At 40.5% G+C, this 15,613-nt stretch overlaps 1 protein-coding gene across 3 annotated transcripts in view; it reads right to left on the bottom strand.

Moving 5' to 3' along the window:
* The window catches only part of LOC125894807 (transcription factor COE3-like), a 201,598-nt gene that overhangs the window by 65,468 nt on the left and 120,517 nt on the right, over positions 1-15,613 (bottom strand). For 2 of the 3 annotated variants that reach the window (XM_049586438.1, XM_049586440.1), the window contains exons 7-10: positions 10,806-10,887; positions 10,610-10,727; positions 3,205-3,338; positions 1,895-2,021 (exon numbers count right to left, since the gene is read on the bottom strand). In XM_049586438.1, the coding sequence (XP_049442395.1) occupies positions 1,895-2,021; positions 3,205-3,338; positions 10,610-10,727; positions 10,806-10,887 (461 nt within the window). The remainder of the gene's footprint in view (positions 1-1,894; positions 2,022-3,204; positions 3,339-10,609; positions 10,728-10,805; positions 10,888-15,613) is intronic. The other variant, XM_049586439.1, reaches the window with a different exon arrangement.

Genomic DNA, 15,613 nt, shown 5'->3' with positions numbered 1-15,613 from the left:
ATAGGTTACAGATTACTACAGGGTGTCTACAGTTACATTAAATGCTTTTTACGACTCGTTCAAGACACATTTTCACTACATTAAGGACAGAGGTTTGGACAAATCATGTTTTACTTTTTAAAACAATACAGGTCAGTAGTACATATGTGGTCTATGTTATGTAGGAATATAGTTATTAGAGTGTATTAAGTCAATCTACATTTTACCAAAAGGTAAGTGCAAACATGAAATAAAATAACAGTGTCGTAGTTTTTTAAAGACTAAATTTATTTTACCAAAATATTCCCATTGAGATTAAAAATCTCTTTTGCAAGGGAGTCCTGGCCAAGACATTGTGCAGGATGTCTGGAACTGTATCGTAAAAATAAAACATCTCTGGAAACGTCTGTTCAATGATGCTTTATTTTTCTGCTCTATGTGTCTTTGTACCATCTGATTATAAAGGAACACTTGGTTTTGTCCTTGTAATGGATCCTGTGTGATCTGGATTAAAACATGTCGGACTGGTCCTTTAAACTCCTGCAGGCCCCTGCAGCATGTTTCTGAGGAGAACACACTCTAATGGACACCAAGATAACAACAGGCTCTATTCACAACACACCTCCATATAAAAGCAAAGCTCGCAGCTCTTGTCAGTCGTATCTGTAAATGGAATCACAGATTAGCATTGCAAAAGGAGGCAGCGGCCGGACCGTCCATTGTAAGCGTCTCGTCTCGTCCCTCCTCTGCGTTGGACCGCCGTCAGAGGAGGCGGCGCCTCCAACAAAGACCAGAGCGAAAGGAAGGAAGCGGTGATAAACTGGTGTTAAACAGAAAGCCTGAACACGCTCGCCTCTTTCACGGCCCGACGCAATGACATTTACTTATCGCACTAAACAGCCTTCCATCTGACCTTTCTGCTACTTTGAATGACATCTGGATATTCTGATGGAATAATCGGGACAGTAAAAGCACCGATTTAAGAGAGAGATAAGAAGTCTTTGGATGGTTTGACTCTGGACAGCAGACAATGAGTCTGAAGGACGAGCTGGAGAGAAGAGGAGGATTGACACACCGGGGGGAAAATGTTTACTTCACTTTCAGCGTGTAGAAAACTGTTTACAGTGAATAACAAACCTGATCCTGGTCGGTATAACCAGGCATTCAGTCTAAAAACCTTAAACCTTCACGTTAAGCTCTTCTTCAAGCCCAGAGAACTTTGGTCCAACATTATAAACTGTTTTAAACATGTTGTTTGTTCACAGAACTTTACTTTAAATTCTCAAACCTAAAGTTTCAGTCTCTGCTGCATTTTGGGTAAATATGACTAAAACTATGCACAATGAGGAACATTTTCATCTGATACCATGATGCAGAGACAGAAAGAGAAAGATGTTTTTTGAAACGTAAATGCTGCTAAAGTGGAAATTTAAAGGGGAAAATCTGAGTTTATAAGCTGAGGATGGCGCCCAATAAACCCTTGAACATTCACTTCATAATATATCAGAGTAAGGACTTTATTTTGTCTTCTTACTCCAAAAACCTCTAACAACCTCCTCTTTAACAGGTAAAACTGTTCAGTTCTCACACTCTCCTTTAAAACAGGAGTGCGCCCAAAATTATTGAGCAAGGAGGACAAATTCTCCCACACAAGGCCAGAACAGACTGTGTGAGTAAAGCCTGTGGACGTTTGTGACAGTAACAGCTAAAACGTTAAGTTTTTGTCACAAATGTACAACTTTTCGCCCAAAACTATTCTTATCACACGTAGCTTTGTATAAGATATTCAAATCCTGACATGAAATCCAATAAACTTCCCAGTTTGATGGCAGAAAGATGTAGAGATTTAAGTGTTCTCCAGTCACAGGACGATCAGACATCGCTACAGTCTTGTTATATGGTCTTTAGTTCTTACCGGTGTAGACGAAGCGTCCTGGTGCTCCTTTGCAGAACTGTTTGGATTTGTAGGACAGCGTGACCTCCACAACCCCGGGGATGTGACGAGGGGGAGTCTGGACCCGGATGGCGTGAGGGGTGATCAGCTGGAAGATGAGAAACACAGATACAGATACAATCTAGGTCAGGACACAGTTACAAGTGGAGAACAGGAAGTGTCAAAGCTGGCAGGCATTTCTTTGTACTTGTGTACACCAGGTAACACTTTTGTGCTCACTGTAATGAAACCTGCAGTTTATTCTGTAATGACACCTCAACTGCTTTCACTTCTTCAGCTGAACATTGAGGTTCAGTTTATTCCAGTGTTCACATACAAACACTTCTACAGGGTTCAAACTTGAAACTAAAATTTGCACCTCAGCTCTCACGTTGCCAGTGACACCTGAACACCTCATACGTCGCCTAAACTTCCGCTGACGCTCAAAGTGCTTTGAGTAATTGAATTAAACCATGACTCCTGTTTAACAGTCGTTTCTCAAACCTACACATTTAGGGACTCATGCTGGTTTTGAAGTTGAAGCTCTAAATTATCAATATTGTGATGAAACCTGCAGCACGAGAGATTCTGTCTTTCTGCAACAAACTTTTTGTGGAAGACAGTCCAATCGTCTTCCTCCAATCTGGGTCAGCGTGCAGTCTGCGTTCAGAGGGATTCTGGGCTTTGGAGTCCGTCTGCTCGCCGCCAGACGACGCTGATCAAAGTGAGGATCTCGTCAGCGGTGTGTGATGTGAAGCGAACAGCGTGTGGAGATATATATCTTCCCTCCTTCCCCGCCAGGTGTTCTGCTCTTCTGGACCAGCTTCAATATTTCATGGCGCGCCGTATGCGCAGCTCCTCCTGCACCTCAACACGCACTAAATCTACATATTTTTGGGGGCATGCAGACCTGGCGGAGCTGTACAGATACAGATGCAGGTGTTTCTATGAATGTGTGTGTGTGTGTGTGTGTGTGTGTGTGTGTGTGTGGATGAATGTGTGTGTAGATGAAGAAGATGGAGAACATGATGTACAGTATGTGCAGCTGCTTTCAGTACACAGACTCTGTGCCAAATATTGTTTTTTCTATGAAATTGCTGCGTCTGTTTGGTTTCATCGGATAAATTAAATGCAAATATTGCAAAACAGATCTGACTTGTGATTCACAGTTAAAAATAATTCACTCTGAGCTCCTCCAGAGCCAGACATAACAGTCAGAAGTCAGCTGACATAAAGAGCAACATCAGGTTTCTAAAAGCATCTTATAACAAATAAAATTAAAGTCCTCTCACCTCGCTCCAGACCAGCATGGTGCCGAAGACAACCTGCAGGCCGTCAAAGAAGTTGTCCCCAATGAGGATGACGGTGGCCCCGCCAGTCGTCCAGCCCTCGCTCGGGCTGATTGCTTTGATGCAGGGCGTGGCTGCTTCGGATACACAGGCGACACAACAGCGTCATGAGTGATACAGTTAGAAACATGGCCAAGAAATAAAATCACTTTAAACTAAATCATCTCAGAAAACTCAAAATATGCAGATCACATGAGTTATTTCCAACATTAAAAGACTGATTAAATAACACTAAAACAGCTTGGTTCTGGTTAACATCTCGTTTTGGTTAAATTAGATGTTTCCACCATTTAAAGATGGTGTGAAAACATCTAGACGTTTTCACACCATTTTCACATGTTCATCCCACAAAGTGAAAAGCTAACAACTAAATAAAAACACTGGTTCAAGTTTGGTTTAGCAGATGCTAACATAGGTTAGCTAATAGTTCAACAACTACCACAGTTTGTTTGTGGATAGCTAATGGTTTGGTATAGCAGCCAAAACAGTTTGCTAGTGATATATCACCATTTCAGTTTTAGCTAGACAATTTTGTTAGAGATTAGCTAACAGAAGGTTTGAAGAGAAAAAAAACTGTTTAATTTTTCAGCCAAAAAGGCTTGTATTTAGCAAAAAGTTGACTTTGATCAACTCAAACACATTTTTAGAGATTGCTCAAAGTCAAGGTTAGCAGCTACAACAGATTCAGGCTACCTTACCATTTAGTTTAGCAGTAGAACAGTTGGTGCATGTTAGCAGCTCAACAATCTGCTGGGTTTAGCTCACAGCTTCAGGTTTAGTTAACGATTTAGTTAAACAGCTTAAGCAATTTGTTTCAGGGCAGCTAACGTTTAAATTAGATCAGTTTGGTTGAGATTTAGCAAACAGTTTAGTTTCACAGCTAAAACTGTTTTAGAGTAGCTAATGTTTCAGTTTGGTTCTAGCAAACTAACAGTTTATGCTAACAGCTAGAACAGTTTGGTTCAGAGGAACTAACATTAGGTTTGGCTCAGGTTTAGCTAACATGTAGTTTAAGAGCTAAAGCTGTTTCAGAGTAGCTAACGTTACAGTTAGAACAGTTTGTCGTAAACTAACAGTTTACTTCTACAGGTAAAGCAGTGACTAATGTTTCAGTTAGGCTATATTCAAGTTTAGTTTGACAGCTATAGTTGTTTCCATGTAGCTAAAGTTACAGTTAGTTTACCAGAAACAAATTGTTAGCAGTGACTAACGTTTCAGTTAGGATATGTGCATGTTTAGCTGGGGTCATCCCTATGTTCCCAGGGTTCCATGTTTCCCACTTGGTTGAGCGGGCAACACAGAACCCTGGAAACATAGAACCTTTTTTGTGTAAGCGGGGAACACAGAACCTTTTTTTGCAGGGTTAAGTGGGCAACATAGAACCCTGGGAACACTGATACGCTCCCAACGGTTTGGTTACAGCTACAGCTACAGTTTCAGAAAAGCTAATGTTTCAGTTAGAGCAGTTTGGTTCTGCTAAGCTAACAGTGTAGTTTTAAAACTAAAACAGTTTGTTTCATACTGAGAAACGTTTCACTTGGGTCTGGTTCAGGGATAGTTGGTTTAGTTTAACAGCTAAAACTATTTCAGAGTAGCTAACGTGACAGAACAGTTTGGTTTCTATTTATTGAATTAAAATCTTCCCTGCCTCGTAGAAATCTTGTTGTAATGAGTCAGGGTCTTAATTCAGACCACCAGCTTTATTTTCAAACTATTTCCTGTTTCCACTTGTGTCTCTGCAATTTGTTGCTGGAGAAATTCACAATTTTTGTATCAAACCTTGTACTTTAAAAGGAAAAGTCATATTTTGAAGATGGAAAGAAAGAGTTACCTAAAAGATTTTTACAAACTACAAAAATGGGCTATACTTTTACCAGCTTATGTGATTATTTGCATAGTGTTTTTGTTGTTGGGACAGTGTTAAGCGCAAAGTTTAGGAATGAGGGAAGCATTATGATCACAGTGTCAGAACTGACTTTGTTTTACAAGTGTTTACACCTCTGTATATTTAAAAAATATATCAATATGTATACATTTACTACACTCCTGTTTAGACTTTGATCATTTATCTGCAACTACTGTCCAATTTATATGACTTTGTTTTACATCTTAATTGTTTTATCTCTTATATTACCCCATACTATTTCATGTTTAGGTCCTCATTTTGTTTCTGCATGATTTTATTTCCTTTTTATACAAATTTAATTAGTATTGTAAGAGGAGTCCTGAGACTTAAGATTTCCATTACCAACAACTTCTTCTTTATAACTGTTGTGCATATGATAAATAAAGAACTTGAACTAGAGAAATCATCCAGCCTGCTGAGGTGTCCTTGAGCAAATCCCTTCCTTGACCTCTGACCTCTAACCACCCTGTTGACCCCTCAAAACTCAACAAATCTTTAACAAAACTGCAGCTAATTACTGAATTCACAGAGAGCTTTCAGTCAGATTTCTGATCCACCAGCAGCCTGCTCATCCACTACTAATACATGCAAAATGATTGGTTTTTCCAATACCACAGAGATCAATAAGGGGCTCCACATAAACAGCGTCTCTGTGATGACTAGACTGCTGTTGAGTCGAGTCAGACAGGCGGACGGACTCAGAGCTGCGAGGAAACAAGACGAGGCTCCGCACGTTTACAACCTTTTCCCGGACCAAGAGTCGTTTTATTGGGAGGATGATTTGATATTCCAGTCAGAGCTCTGAGTTTCCTTTTGTTTACTATGTGATCTAATCTATAAAGCTGCGTTCAGAGACTCTATTAAACATTACAGTTACTATTTTACCACTATTAGTGGAGTAATGTTCTTATACTACAAGTTACTGGCAGTACAAGCTCATGGAGGCTATGTATAAATATGGATTAAACACTCTTAAACATAATCTTTTTATTCATTATTTTGTTGGTTCTTTATGGCTTCAAGAGTACGAAGGCCCTGATGTGTCCACAGACATTTTCTGCTGTGCACCAGATGGTACCTGCCATTTTGTGGAACTAGTTAGTAGTTTCTGGAGAGCACTGGAAATGTGCACCAGTGACCAGATATTTCCTACTGAGCAGGAAAAGTTTCCTGTCCACACAAAATAGTTTTTATGGAGCATCAAATAGTTTTTAAGTTTAAGTTTCATGGGCCCTAGATTGTTTTCAGTACGCACACCTTACGAAAAAGGTTATTGCTATTTGCATCTTTCAGTGGTCATTTTGAGTCTTGGCCTGGTCGATGTAACAGTAATGTGAGTGACATTTTGCAGACGAGGGCCACTGGGGCCCTGACACTTTGGGCCCCTGGGCCTTTCTCCAGTAGGCCAGTTCAGTAATCCATCCATGGTTGTAGGTTTAGATCTTTCTAATCTTGGAATAATAGGCGATGAAGTAGTGAAGTGTGAAGACTTTTTTTGGCATCCTGGCCTTTGAAAGCTTTATATTCTTAATGTTACTGTGACTGACAAGAACTCGTTCAGTCACCTCAAAGTTGAAAGACCAAACTGATATTTAAAGAGAAGGATCCTTGTTGCCCCCTCTGGTTCCAGTATCAACTTTCTGAAAGTCACTCAGAGTTTCAAGATGAAAGAAAAGAAAACCCCGAACCCTGCAGCAGCAGCAGAGGGTCGAGGCTTTTCCCGCCCCGAGGAGTCGATTGTCATCTCCTTATTAATTTCCCCCTTTTGTCACAGCAGTAAACAAACAGTCCGATGGGTCTGGGGGGGGTGTTGGTGGTGGTGTTGGTGGAAATGAATGGAGCACAAAGGCGAGGAGCAGGCGGTGGAAAGTTTTATCGAGGACGCGGGGGGGTTGAGGGTTGGTGACAAAGGCGGGAGCAGATGTTGGGGCTTTTTATCGGCTCTGAAAACATCCCAGTCTGGATCAGATGAAAGGCCCCGAGGTTTCCTCTGTGGGCTGAGATACAGGGCCGTCTGGTAAACAACGGGCCCCTTTTGGCCCCTGCAGGACACCGTACAGTACGCAGAGTGAAAACGGTTCTCTACATGAATGTTTAAGAGCTGATTAGGGTCTCGAGGTGTTGTCTCAGGTAAGAAATCAGCTTGGTGAATGACATATCGGTGTCAAGTAGCATTTGTTTTATCCCTTTGGACGTGCCAGACAGGTGGGGTCTGCCACACAGGACAAACCAGTGAGAGTGAAGAAAGTTTGGGCAATCACAGCAGGGCAGCTTACTCTGCTTTTTTCTTTGATCAACAACCTTATCCTGTCTGAAATGCCCCCGGTGTGATAAACACCACCCGCCTGGTGCTGCAAGTAGGTTAAACCAAACGAGACAATTACATCATCTGCTCCTGGAAAAGCCTCAAAACTTTAAAACAAGTCGAGGGAAACTGCAGAGGTAGTCGTATGGGAGGTGAAAGAGAGAGGGCACGACGTCTTTTTGAAGTCTGACTGGTGGCAAATTGTTTTAGGGTTTGTTTTACTCTGTTGGATGTCCCAGAGGGGTGGAGTTTACCTCTCAGGACTAAAACAATGAGTGTCGAGAAGACTAATGAAACTCTGTTTGGTTGACTTTTCTGTGACTGAAAGTTTTACCTGATACTTTCTGATGCACTGATATTGTAAGACCCACCCGCCTGGTGTTCCCAGCAGATTAAAACAAGCGCACAAGTTACACCATCTCTCCAGAAAAAGCTTTAAACTTTTTTAGTTAAGGGAAACTGCAGAGCGAGGTGGTTAGGGGGGTGAAAGAGGAGGGACACAACACAGTTTTTATGTCTAAATTGTTTCAAAAGAGTTTGTTTAACTGTGCTGTATGTCCCAGAGGGGTGGGGTTTACTTCACTGGACGAAAAAGATGAGTGTCTATAAGACAGAAGATAATGAAACTCTGTTTGGCTGACTTTTCTGTGACTGAAAGTTTTACCGCATACTTGTCTGATGCCCTGACATTTTAAGACTCGCCCGTCTGTTGTTCCCAGCAGGTTAAAAAAAGGGCACAAGTTAGACCATCTCTCTTGGAAAAGCCTTGGACTTTTTTGGTTAAGGGAAACTGCAGGGCGAGTTGGTTTGGAAGGTGAAAGAGCGAGGACACAACAGAGTTTTGATGTCTGTAACTTGTGCCAAAAGGGTTTGTTACACTCTGTTGGACGTCCCAGAGGGGTGGGAATGGTTCGTCTAAAACTACACTACTAAGTGTCTGGAGCTTCAGACAGAAGTGCATGAAAGTGAAAGTTGGTTCAGTCTACTTTTATGTCATTAAGATGCTATCAGATGCCCTGAAATGGTAAGCTCCACCCGTCTGGTGTTCCAAGTAGGTTTAAAACAAACACAAGTTTTACTGTCTCTCCTAGAAAAGCGTCAAACATTAAAGGAGTCGACGGAAAGTGCAGAATTAGTCGTTTGGGAGGTGAGAGAATGAGGACACTACTTCTGGTGTCTGACTGGTGTCAAAAAGTTTGTTTTATTCTATTGTATGTCCGAGATGGGTGGGGTTTACCTCACAGGATGAAATGACAGCTGCCATGAAGTTTAGACAAAAGTATGTTAAAGTGAAAATCATGTGGTCCCTTTTATATGACTTTCACCTTTAATTGATAGTTTCAAATGTCCTGGTACGGTAAGCCCCACCCGTCCGGAATCCTACTTAGGTTAAAACAAGTGAAACACTTACACCCTCTCTCCCGGAAGTGCTTCAAACTTTTACCTGAGTCAAGAGAAACTGCACAGCGAGGAAGGAGGGAGATGGAAGACACAACAGCTTGTTAATGTCGGGACCAAAAGTACTTTCAAGGGTTTGATTTAACTGTCTGGGTGTGCCAGACAGGTGGAGTTTACCGAACAGGATGACACATTAAGTGTTGAGGGTTTTAGATGGACATGATTTGTATCAGAGAGTCAGTTTAGTTTAACTTTCCGCTGTCTGACATCTCACCTGAGACAATCTACAGCCTTTATATCATAAACCCCACCCGTCTGGTGTTCCTGGTAGGACAAAACAAGCAACACTTCTGTAAAGGTGTCAAACATTAAAGCAAAATGAGGGAAAACAGCAGAGGAAGGTGGTTGAAAGTAAAAGTTTGAAGATGTATTGATTTGCTTGATTAATTTTAGCAAATATAGTTTGTTTTAGTCTCCTGGAGGTGCCAGGTGGGTGGGAACTTCCCCCACAGGACAAAACAGTAAGTTGAGGAAGGTTCAAAAAAAGCATATTGAAGTCGATGTAGTGACCCACATCTTTTCTGATGCCATCTGAAAAACCTGGTGTTGGTGTTGGTTAAGCTCCACCCATCTGGCACTCCAAGTGGGCCAAATCGAACGACTGACTTATGTCATCGCTCCTGGAAGTGCCGCAGTGAGGCCGGAGGGTTTTATTAGAGTGGGGACAGGGCAAAGTGGTATTAAAGTTTACAACTTCAGAGGAAATGTTACCGCTGAGCTCCGGCTCTCAGAGTCGAGTTTCATCGTGTGAAGTTTATACTCGAGTGATGCATTTTTTATTTGGTCGCTGCGGACGATGGAAGAACGGAGCGTTTGTTCGGCGGTGCGGGACGTCCAAGGGGAACACAGGGCAGGACGGAGACGTGCCAGCAGCTGGAGGGGTTCATGCAAACCTGAAGTCTCTGGTTTAATCTTTAAAGGACTATTACTTCAAATTTACTCACTGCTCTATTTTACTGTAGATGATATTTGGCTTTTTTGACAAGTAATATTTGCCAGTTTTGCTTTTAATCAGTGAAATGCCAGGTTTCCTGTTTGGCTTCATATAAAGAGGTTTTACTAACTGTCATTCCACTGATTTTACAAATGAAACTCATCAGGCTGAGGACTTCGTAGACTCTGTGGGTCAGAGACTACGAAGATGTGTCTGCTTACCAGGCAGGGGGGCTTTAATGAAAGACACCTTCCAGTTGCATTATGGGATATGTAGGATCCAGGATTTTTGGACTTCTAAGTCAGGATAACTCCACCTCTTCAGATTTGGGCCGTTCTGTTTTTAATCTGCCCCTTGCAAGTGTAACATCTTTATAGACAAAAAACTAAATCATTGGAAATTTTAAAGCTTTTAAATGTTTCACTGAGGTAAAATAATTTAGAATTAACCAATATATTGAAATGATCTGCCCAAATTGTCCTCTGACTTCTTTCTATGTAACTCCTGTGATTGCAGTGCAGTCCCAGGGTCCACTTTTTATATTTGTATGGATATTTTAAAGGAAATCTGCCCTTATTTTGAAAATATGAAAGGAGGGAGAGACCTGTGCTGATCTCTGAATACTTCTGAACATGTGTCGTATAAATTCTGCTGTACTCTCTCATATCTTTTCACTTAGTGACTTCTGTGAGTTTCATGAGACTCCAAAGAGTCCGGACGCCTCAACCTCTGAGAGACGTCTAACCTTCAGAGGGGTCCAGGCGCCGGGCGCGGCGGCCATGTTTGGAGTTGTTGTGCACGAACATGTTGTCTGACACCGCCAGCACGTGGCCGTCAACGTTGACTGTAGTGGAAACCACCACCTGCACACACAAACACATCAGGGTCACTTGCAGCAGCAGTCTGAAGGATAACTCAGGTGTAGCAGGTGTGTCTCTTACCTGGAACCTCCTCATGTCTCGTGGGTTTCCTGCATTTTTCAAACAGTTCTGATTGCACTTGAGGAAGAACTTGAGGAAGAATCTGCAGGACAAGAAAAACAGGACAGATTAGTGTTGGGCCACAGAGACACTGATCCAGGATCAGAGAGAATGCTGCAGGTTTATGAAGTCAGGCTCAGTTTGACTTTACAGGACGCTCATTTTACATCAGGAAAGATTGTTGTCTCATAACTCTCAAAGAAAATGAATAAACTGCTTCAAGAAATTAAACAAAAACACTTCATTTTTAATAAATCTTTATTGAAACATATTTATAATAACACAGATATTATTCTGTAGCTACTGATGATACAAAGTGTATTCATATGTGAGCATGTTCATTTACTGCTGTCGTGTAAACACATTTTTAACCAGTTTTAATCCCCCGTGCCAGTGATTTATAAATGTGTATAACCACATAAGGAATGTTTTTTAACAGCATTTATGTAGTTATATATTACTAAAAATGGTTTCAGTTATATTTTATTGTTTATGCACCAGCTTTAGATGCTATAGCTGTTGACAAATATATTAATTAACACTTAACAAGTCCTTATATCTGCTGACAGTTGCATTATTCTGTGTTATAAACCAAGTATGGAGTGTTTTTACTCTGTTTCGAAATGGCAGTTATTAAATGTAGAATTGATTTTGGCTCTGGAGGACAAAATGTAGATTTATTGTTGACATTTTTAAATTCTATGTATCATCTTATTACAGGTGGACATGTGTAAAAAAAAAAAAAAAAAAAAAAAAAAAGTCAAAATCCAAACCAGGCGCAAACAAATTCCCAGTTTTACTGAACATTAATTCTTGTCTACTAATAAGACGTAGTTTATGAGATAATAAAAACACAGCTGATTCAGGTGTAATGAGATGTACGTTAATCTTTTATTGGTGGTGAAGTAAAAACACTCCTTTCAGTTTCTATCTCTGTGGAGTTTCTGAGTGTCAGGTCACATCTCGTCTCTTAGCAGCAGATGAAATTATCATTCAGCGGCGGCGTCTTGATAAAGACAGTCGACACTTCCTGCAGACTTATGGCGTCTCATTAGGAACCGCCTTTTGATTTTTCCTCCTGCACGTCCGATCTCTCGCCCGCCGCGCGTTGATTTACGGCGATTTTTACGGCAGCAGAGGAGTATTGATTGGGAATGGATATCAATGAGGACGGGCGGTAATAACCCGCAGCTTTGGAGGAGGACACTGAGGGAGGGGGGTCAGAATGGATGGCCACCTTAATGCATTTCCCACTGCCTTGTAATCTGTGCACATCCATCTCTCGGACCATAAGCCCCCCCTCCCTTTCTGATGGAGCGCTTCCTTTTTAATTGCCACATTATCACAATAATAATCCGGGCAGTTAACAAGCGGCAAGGTCGCAGACAGACATGTCACATTAACCAGGGGATAACCTCGGCAGAATACCCACACCCATCTTTTCCACCTCCTCCTCCTCCGCCTGCTACAGCAAGGCATGCTGGGAGTGCACGGGGAGGGAGGTGTAGATATTAATGGGGGCTCTGTGAGGTCGGCATCGATTTCCACCTTAATAAGACAGTAACAATATCTTTAAAAACACACAGTGGGAGCTCAGCCAGCTTTTCACTCTCTGTGCTGTCTGATGGCATTTTCACAGTTTTATACAAGACACTGAATTTTTACCTTAAAATTCCCCTTAATTTACACATTAATACTGATGTCACTACGGTTTTCCTGTCGGGTGGCTTTTATTATGAATTATAATATATTAAAGTTATTTTTCAGAGCTTTTTCATGACTTTAGAGGTAAAGAATAAAATGTACAAAAAACAGATTACCTCTTTACTTTACTAAAGTGTGCTTTAAAACAGATTTTAAAAGATATCACGTCAGTTTAAAGTATTTCGTAAACACCTCTTTAAACTGACCACAAAACACTAAAGCCATGACTTCAATTCATACCTCAGTTCTTAGGTTTTCCGACTATATTGCCTTAAAATTCTTAAAACAATTAAGATAACCCATTAACTTCCCTCTATATATATTATGACCCATTAAATAAACCCCAACTTAAGGTTATCTTATGTGTTAATAGAGGGATACCTGTTATTTAGTCTGTGCATATTCTGTTTAACCCTTGTGAACCCCTTTATCCATGCCCAAAAACAATTTATATATTATAATATATTTATTTACCCATCAATGAATCCCATATTTGCCCTTTAACTGAAATATTAAGGTTAATTTAAGGGGAATCTGTCATGTCAAACAAAGGGGTATCTTCAACCCTTTAACACCACATATCACCATCTATAAACATTAGATTATATTAAGGTATAAATTAGAAACCTGTATCTTAAGCATAGCTGTCAAGTCTCCCGTTTTGGCCGGGAAACTACCGTATTTTACCCCTCTTTCCCGCCGTCCTCCTGTATTAGTATTTTCCCGTAAATCTCCCGTATTATCATAATAACCCTGTATTATAACATAGGAATGTTCACAGCATTTCAGTGTCAACAAAGGTAGGCCTATCAGATTCTGATCACCTAATTGTAGTCAGTAAGTGGTTGACAAGTGGTTATTTTAGATTTCCTGTACACCTGTCTTAAAATGTAAGGGATACTGGAGCTTGTTTGGGGTGGTGGGACGGCTTGCAGCGGGCGCCGGAAAATTTCCCTTATTTTCAAATCCAAAACTTGACAGGTATGATCTTAAGATTGTAATTTTTTGTATTTAACACTCAACTAGGCTTCACTTTTTTACTTAACCCTTATGAACCACTTTATCCGTGCCCAAAGACAATTGATATATTATAATATATTCATTTACCTATCAATTAATTCCAAATTTGCATTTTAATTGAAATACTAAGGTTAAGGGGAATATATCTGCATCTGGTGGCATTTTAAGACTTTTTTTAACCCTTAAAAGCCCCTCTTTAAATATCATAATCCATTAATGTTTAATTAAACCCTAACTTACGGTTATTTTAATGTGTAAAGTTGTAATTTTTTTTAATTTTACACCAGGTTAATTAAAGGTAAAAAATAAGCGGTATGTGTCATGTTGTATTTTAATTATTTTTAACCATTTCAAACCCCTTAACTGGTTCAGAAATGTTTTTCTACTGTCAAAGAAAGCAAACTGTCAGGTTTCAGTAAACTGGGATTTAGGTTTAATTTTGACATAAAGAGACGACTCATCCAAATGACCAAGAAACAGACATGTTGTTTTAAATGTTTAAAATCTGCGAGCAGAAAAAACTAAAGTCCCCTCACCTCCATCGGATCAGCAGAAATCTCACAGACAAATCTGCATGAATAGATTCCACTGGTTGTTATTATTTGGGTGAACTGACCCTTTAAAGAGACACAGTGAGCGTGGAGGAGGAGGCAGAGAGGTGTGTGTCTGGTGGGTGTGTGTGTGTGTGTGTGTGTGTGTGTGTGTGTGTATCGACTGAAAGCTGATCTGCTGCTCTGGAGGCTCTAATGCCCTTTATGGCAGTGAACAGAATAATATGGAGCTCCATTCAGATGATACTGAGTCCTTCAGAGAGCTGATATGGATCAATACAGATTGAATTAAAACGCAGCTGGAGACAAGACCAGAGGCTCACACACACACACACACACACACACACACACACAGAAGTACACACACTGACATACACACAGAGAGACACACACACAAAACTACATGCACACTGAAATACGCACACTCTCATACACACTCACACACAGATATACACACAGAAATACACACTGACATACACACAAAGAAATACACACACTGAAATAGACACCGACACACACCTATACACACTCAAATACACAAACACACAACAAGCTGCTATATACACACTCTCTCTCTCTCACACACACACAGAAAAACATACACATGGGTATACACACTGCAACACACACCCAATCACACACACATAAAATACACCTAGTAACACACAACTAGCTGCTCACACCATATACACAAATACAAATACACACAGGAATACACGATGATACACACCTATACACACTTTTAAACACACACACTGACACACAGAAATACACAAACAAAGAGACACAGACAAGGTGCTGCTGAGACACACACATATACACAGATACACACTACAAACTCACACAGCAGAAATACACAGTGAAACACACGGACACTGATACGAGGAGCTGCTGAGAGACACAACATGTACACACACACACACAGAAGTACGCAGTGATACACACTGGTGTGCACACACTGCCAACAACAGACACAGAAACAAACACATAAACAAACATGAACACACACACACACAAGTATACACTGTGAGACAGACAGCATACACACTCTAATACACACACTGTATGTTCAAGCACACAACACTGCAACACACACAAAGACAAAAGCCTGAATGAGCACACAGAATAAAACACACACAGAAATAAACAAAGCTCTACAACTCTGTGTCTGTGTGTCTGTGTGTGTGTGTGTGTATATACTGTATGTATACACTTTACTGTATCTGTGTGTTTTCATAATGTGTGTACAATGTAAAGTATGTGTGTTACAGTGAAAGAGCTGATGTCATCTCATTAACACAGAAACATCACAACTTCTCAGAAAATGATTTCTGAAGTCCGTCGACACAACACGTGTCATATTCACTGTGTTTACACGGACAAACAGGAAGCCAGTTTTACATCTGTGCACGTAAACACATCACATCTAATGAAGAACATTTACTCAGCACTGTACTTAAATGTATAGACTCTTTAACTGTTAGTAAACAGTTA

This window comes from Epinephelus fuscoguttatus, linkage group LG9, assembly GCF_011397635.1.
Source record: "Epinephelus fuscoguttatus linkage group LG9, E.fuscoguttatus.final_Chr_v1".
Taxonomy (NCBI): Eukaryota; Metazoa; Chordata; class Actinopteri; order Perciformes; family Serranidae; genus Epinephelus; species Epinephelus fuscoguttatus.
This window is presented reverse-complemented; position numbering and strand designations above follow the sequence as displayed.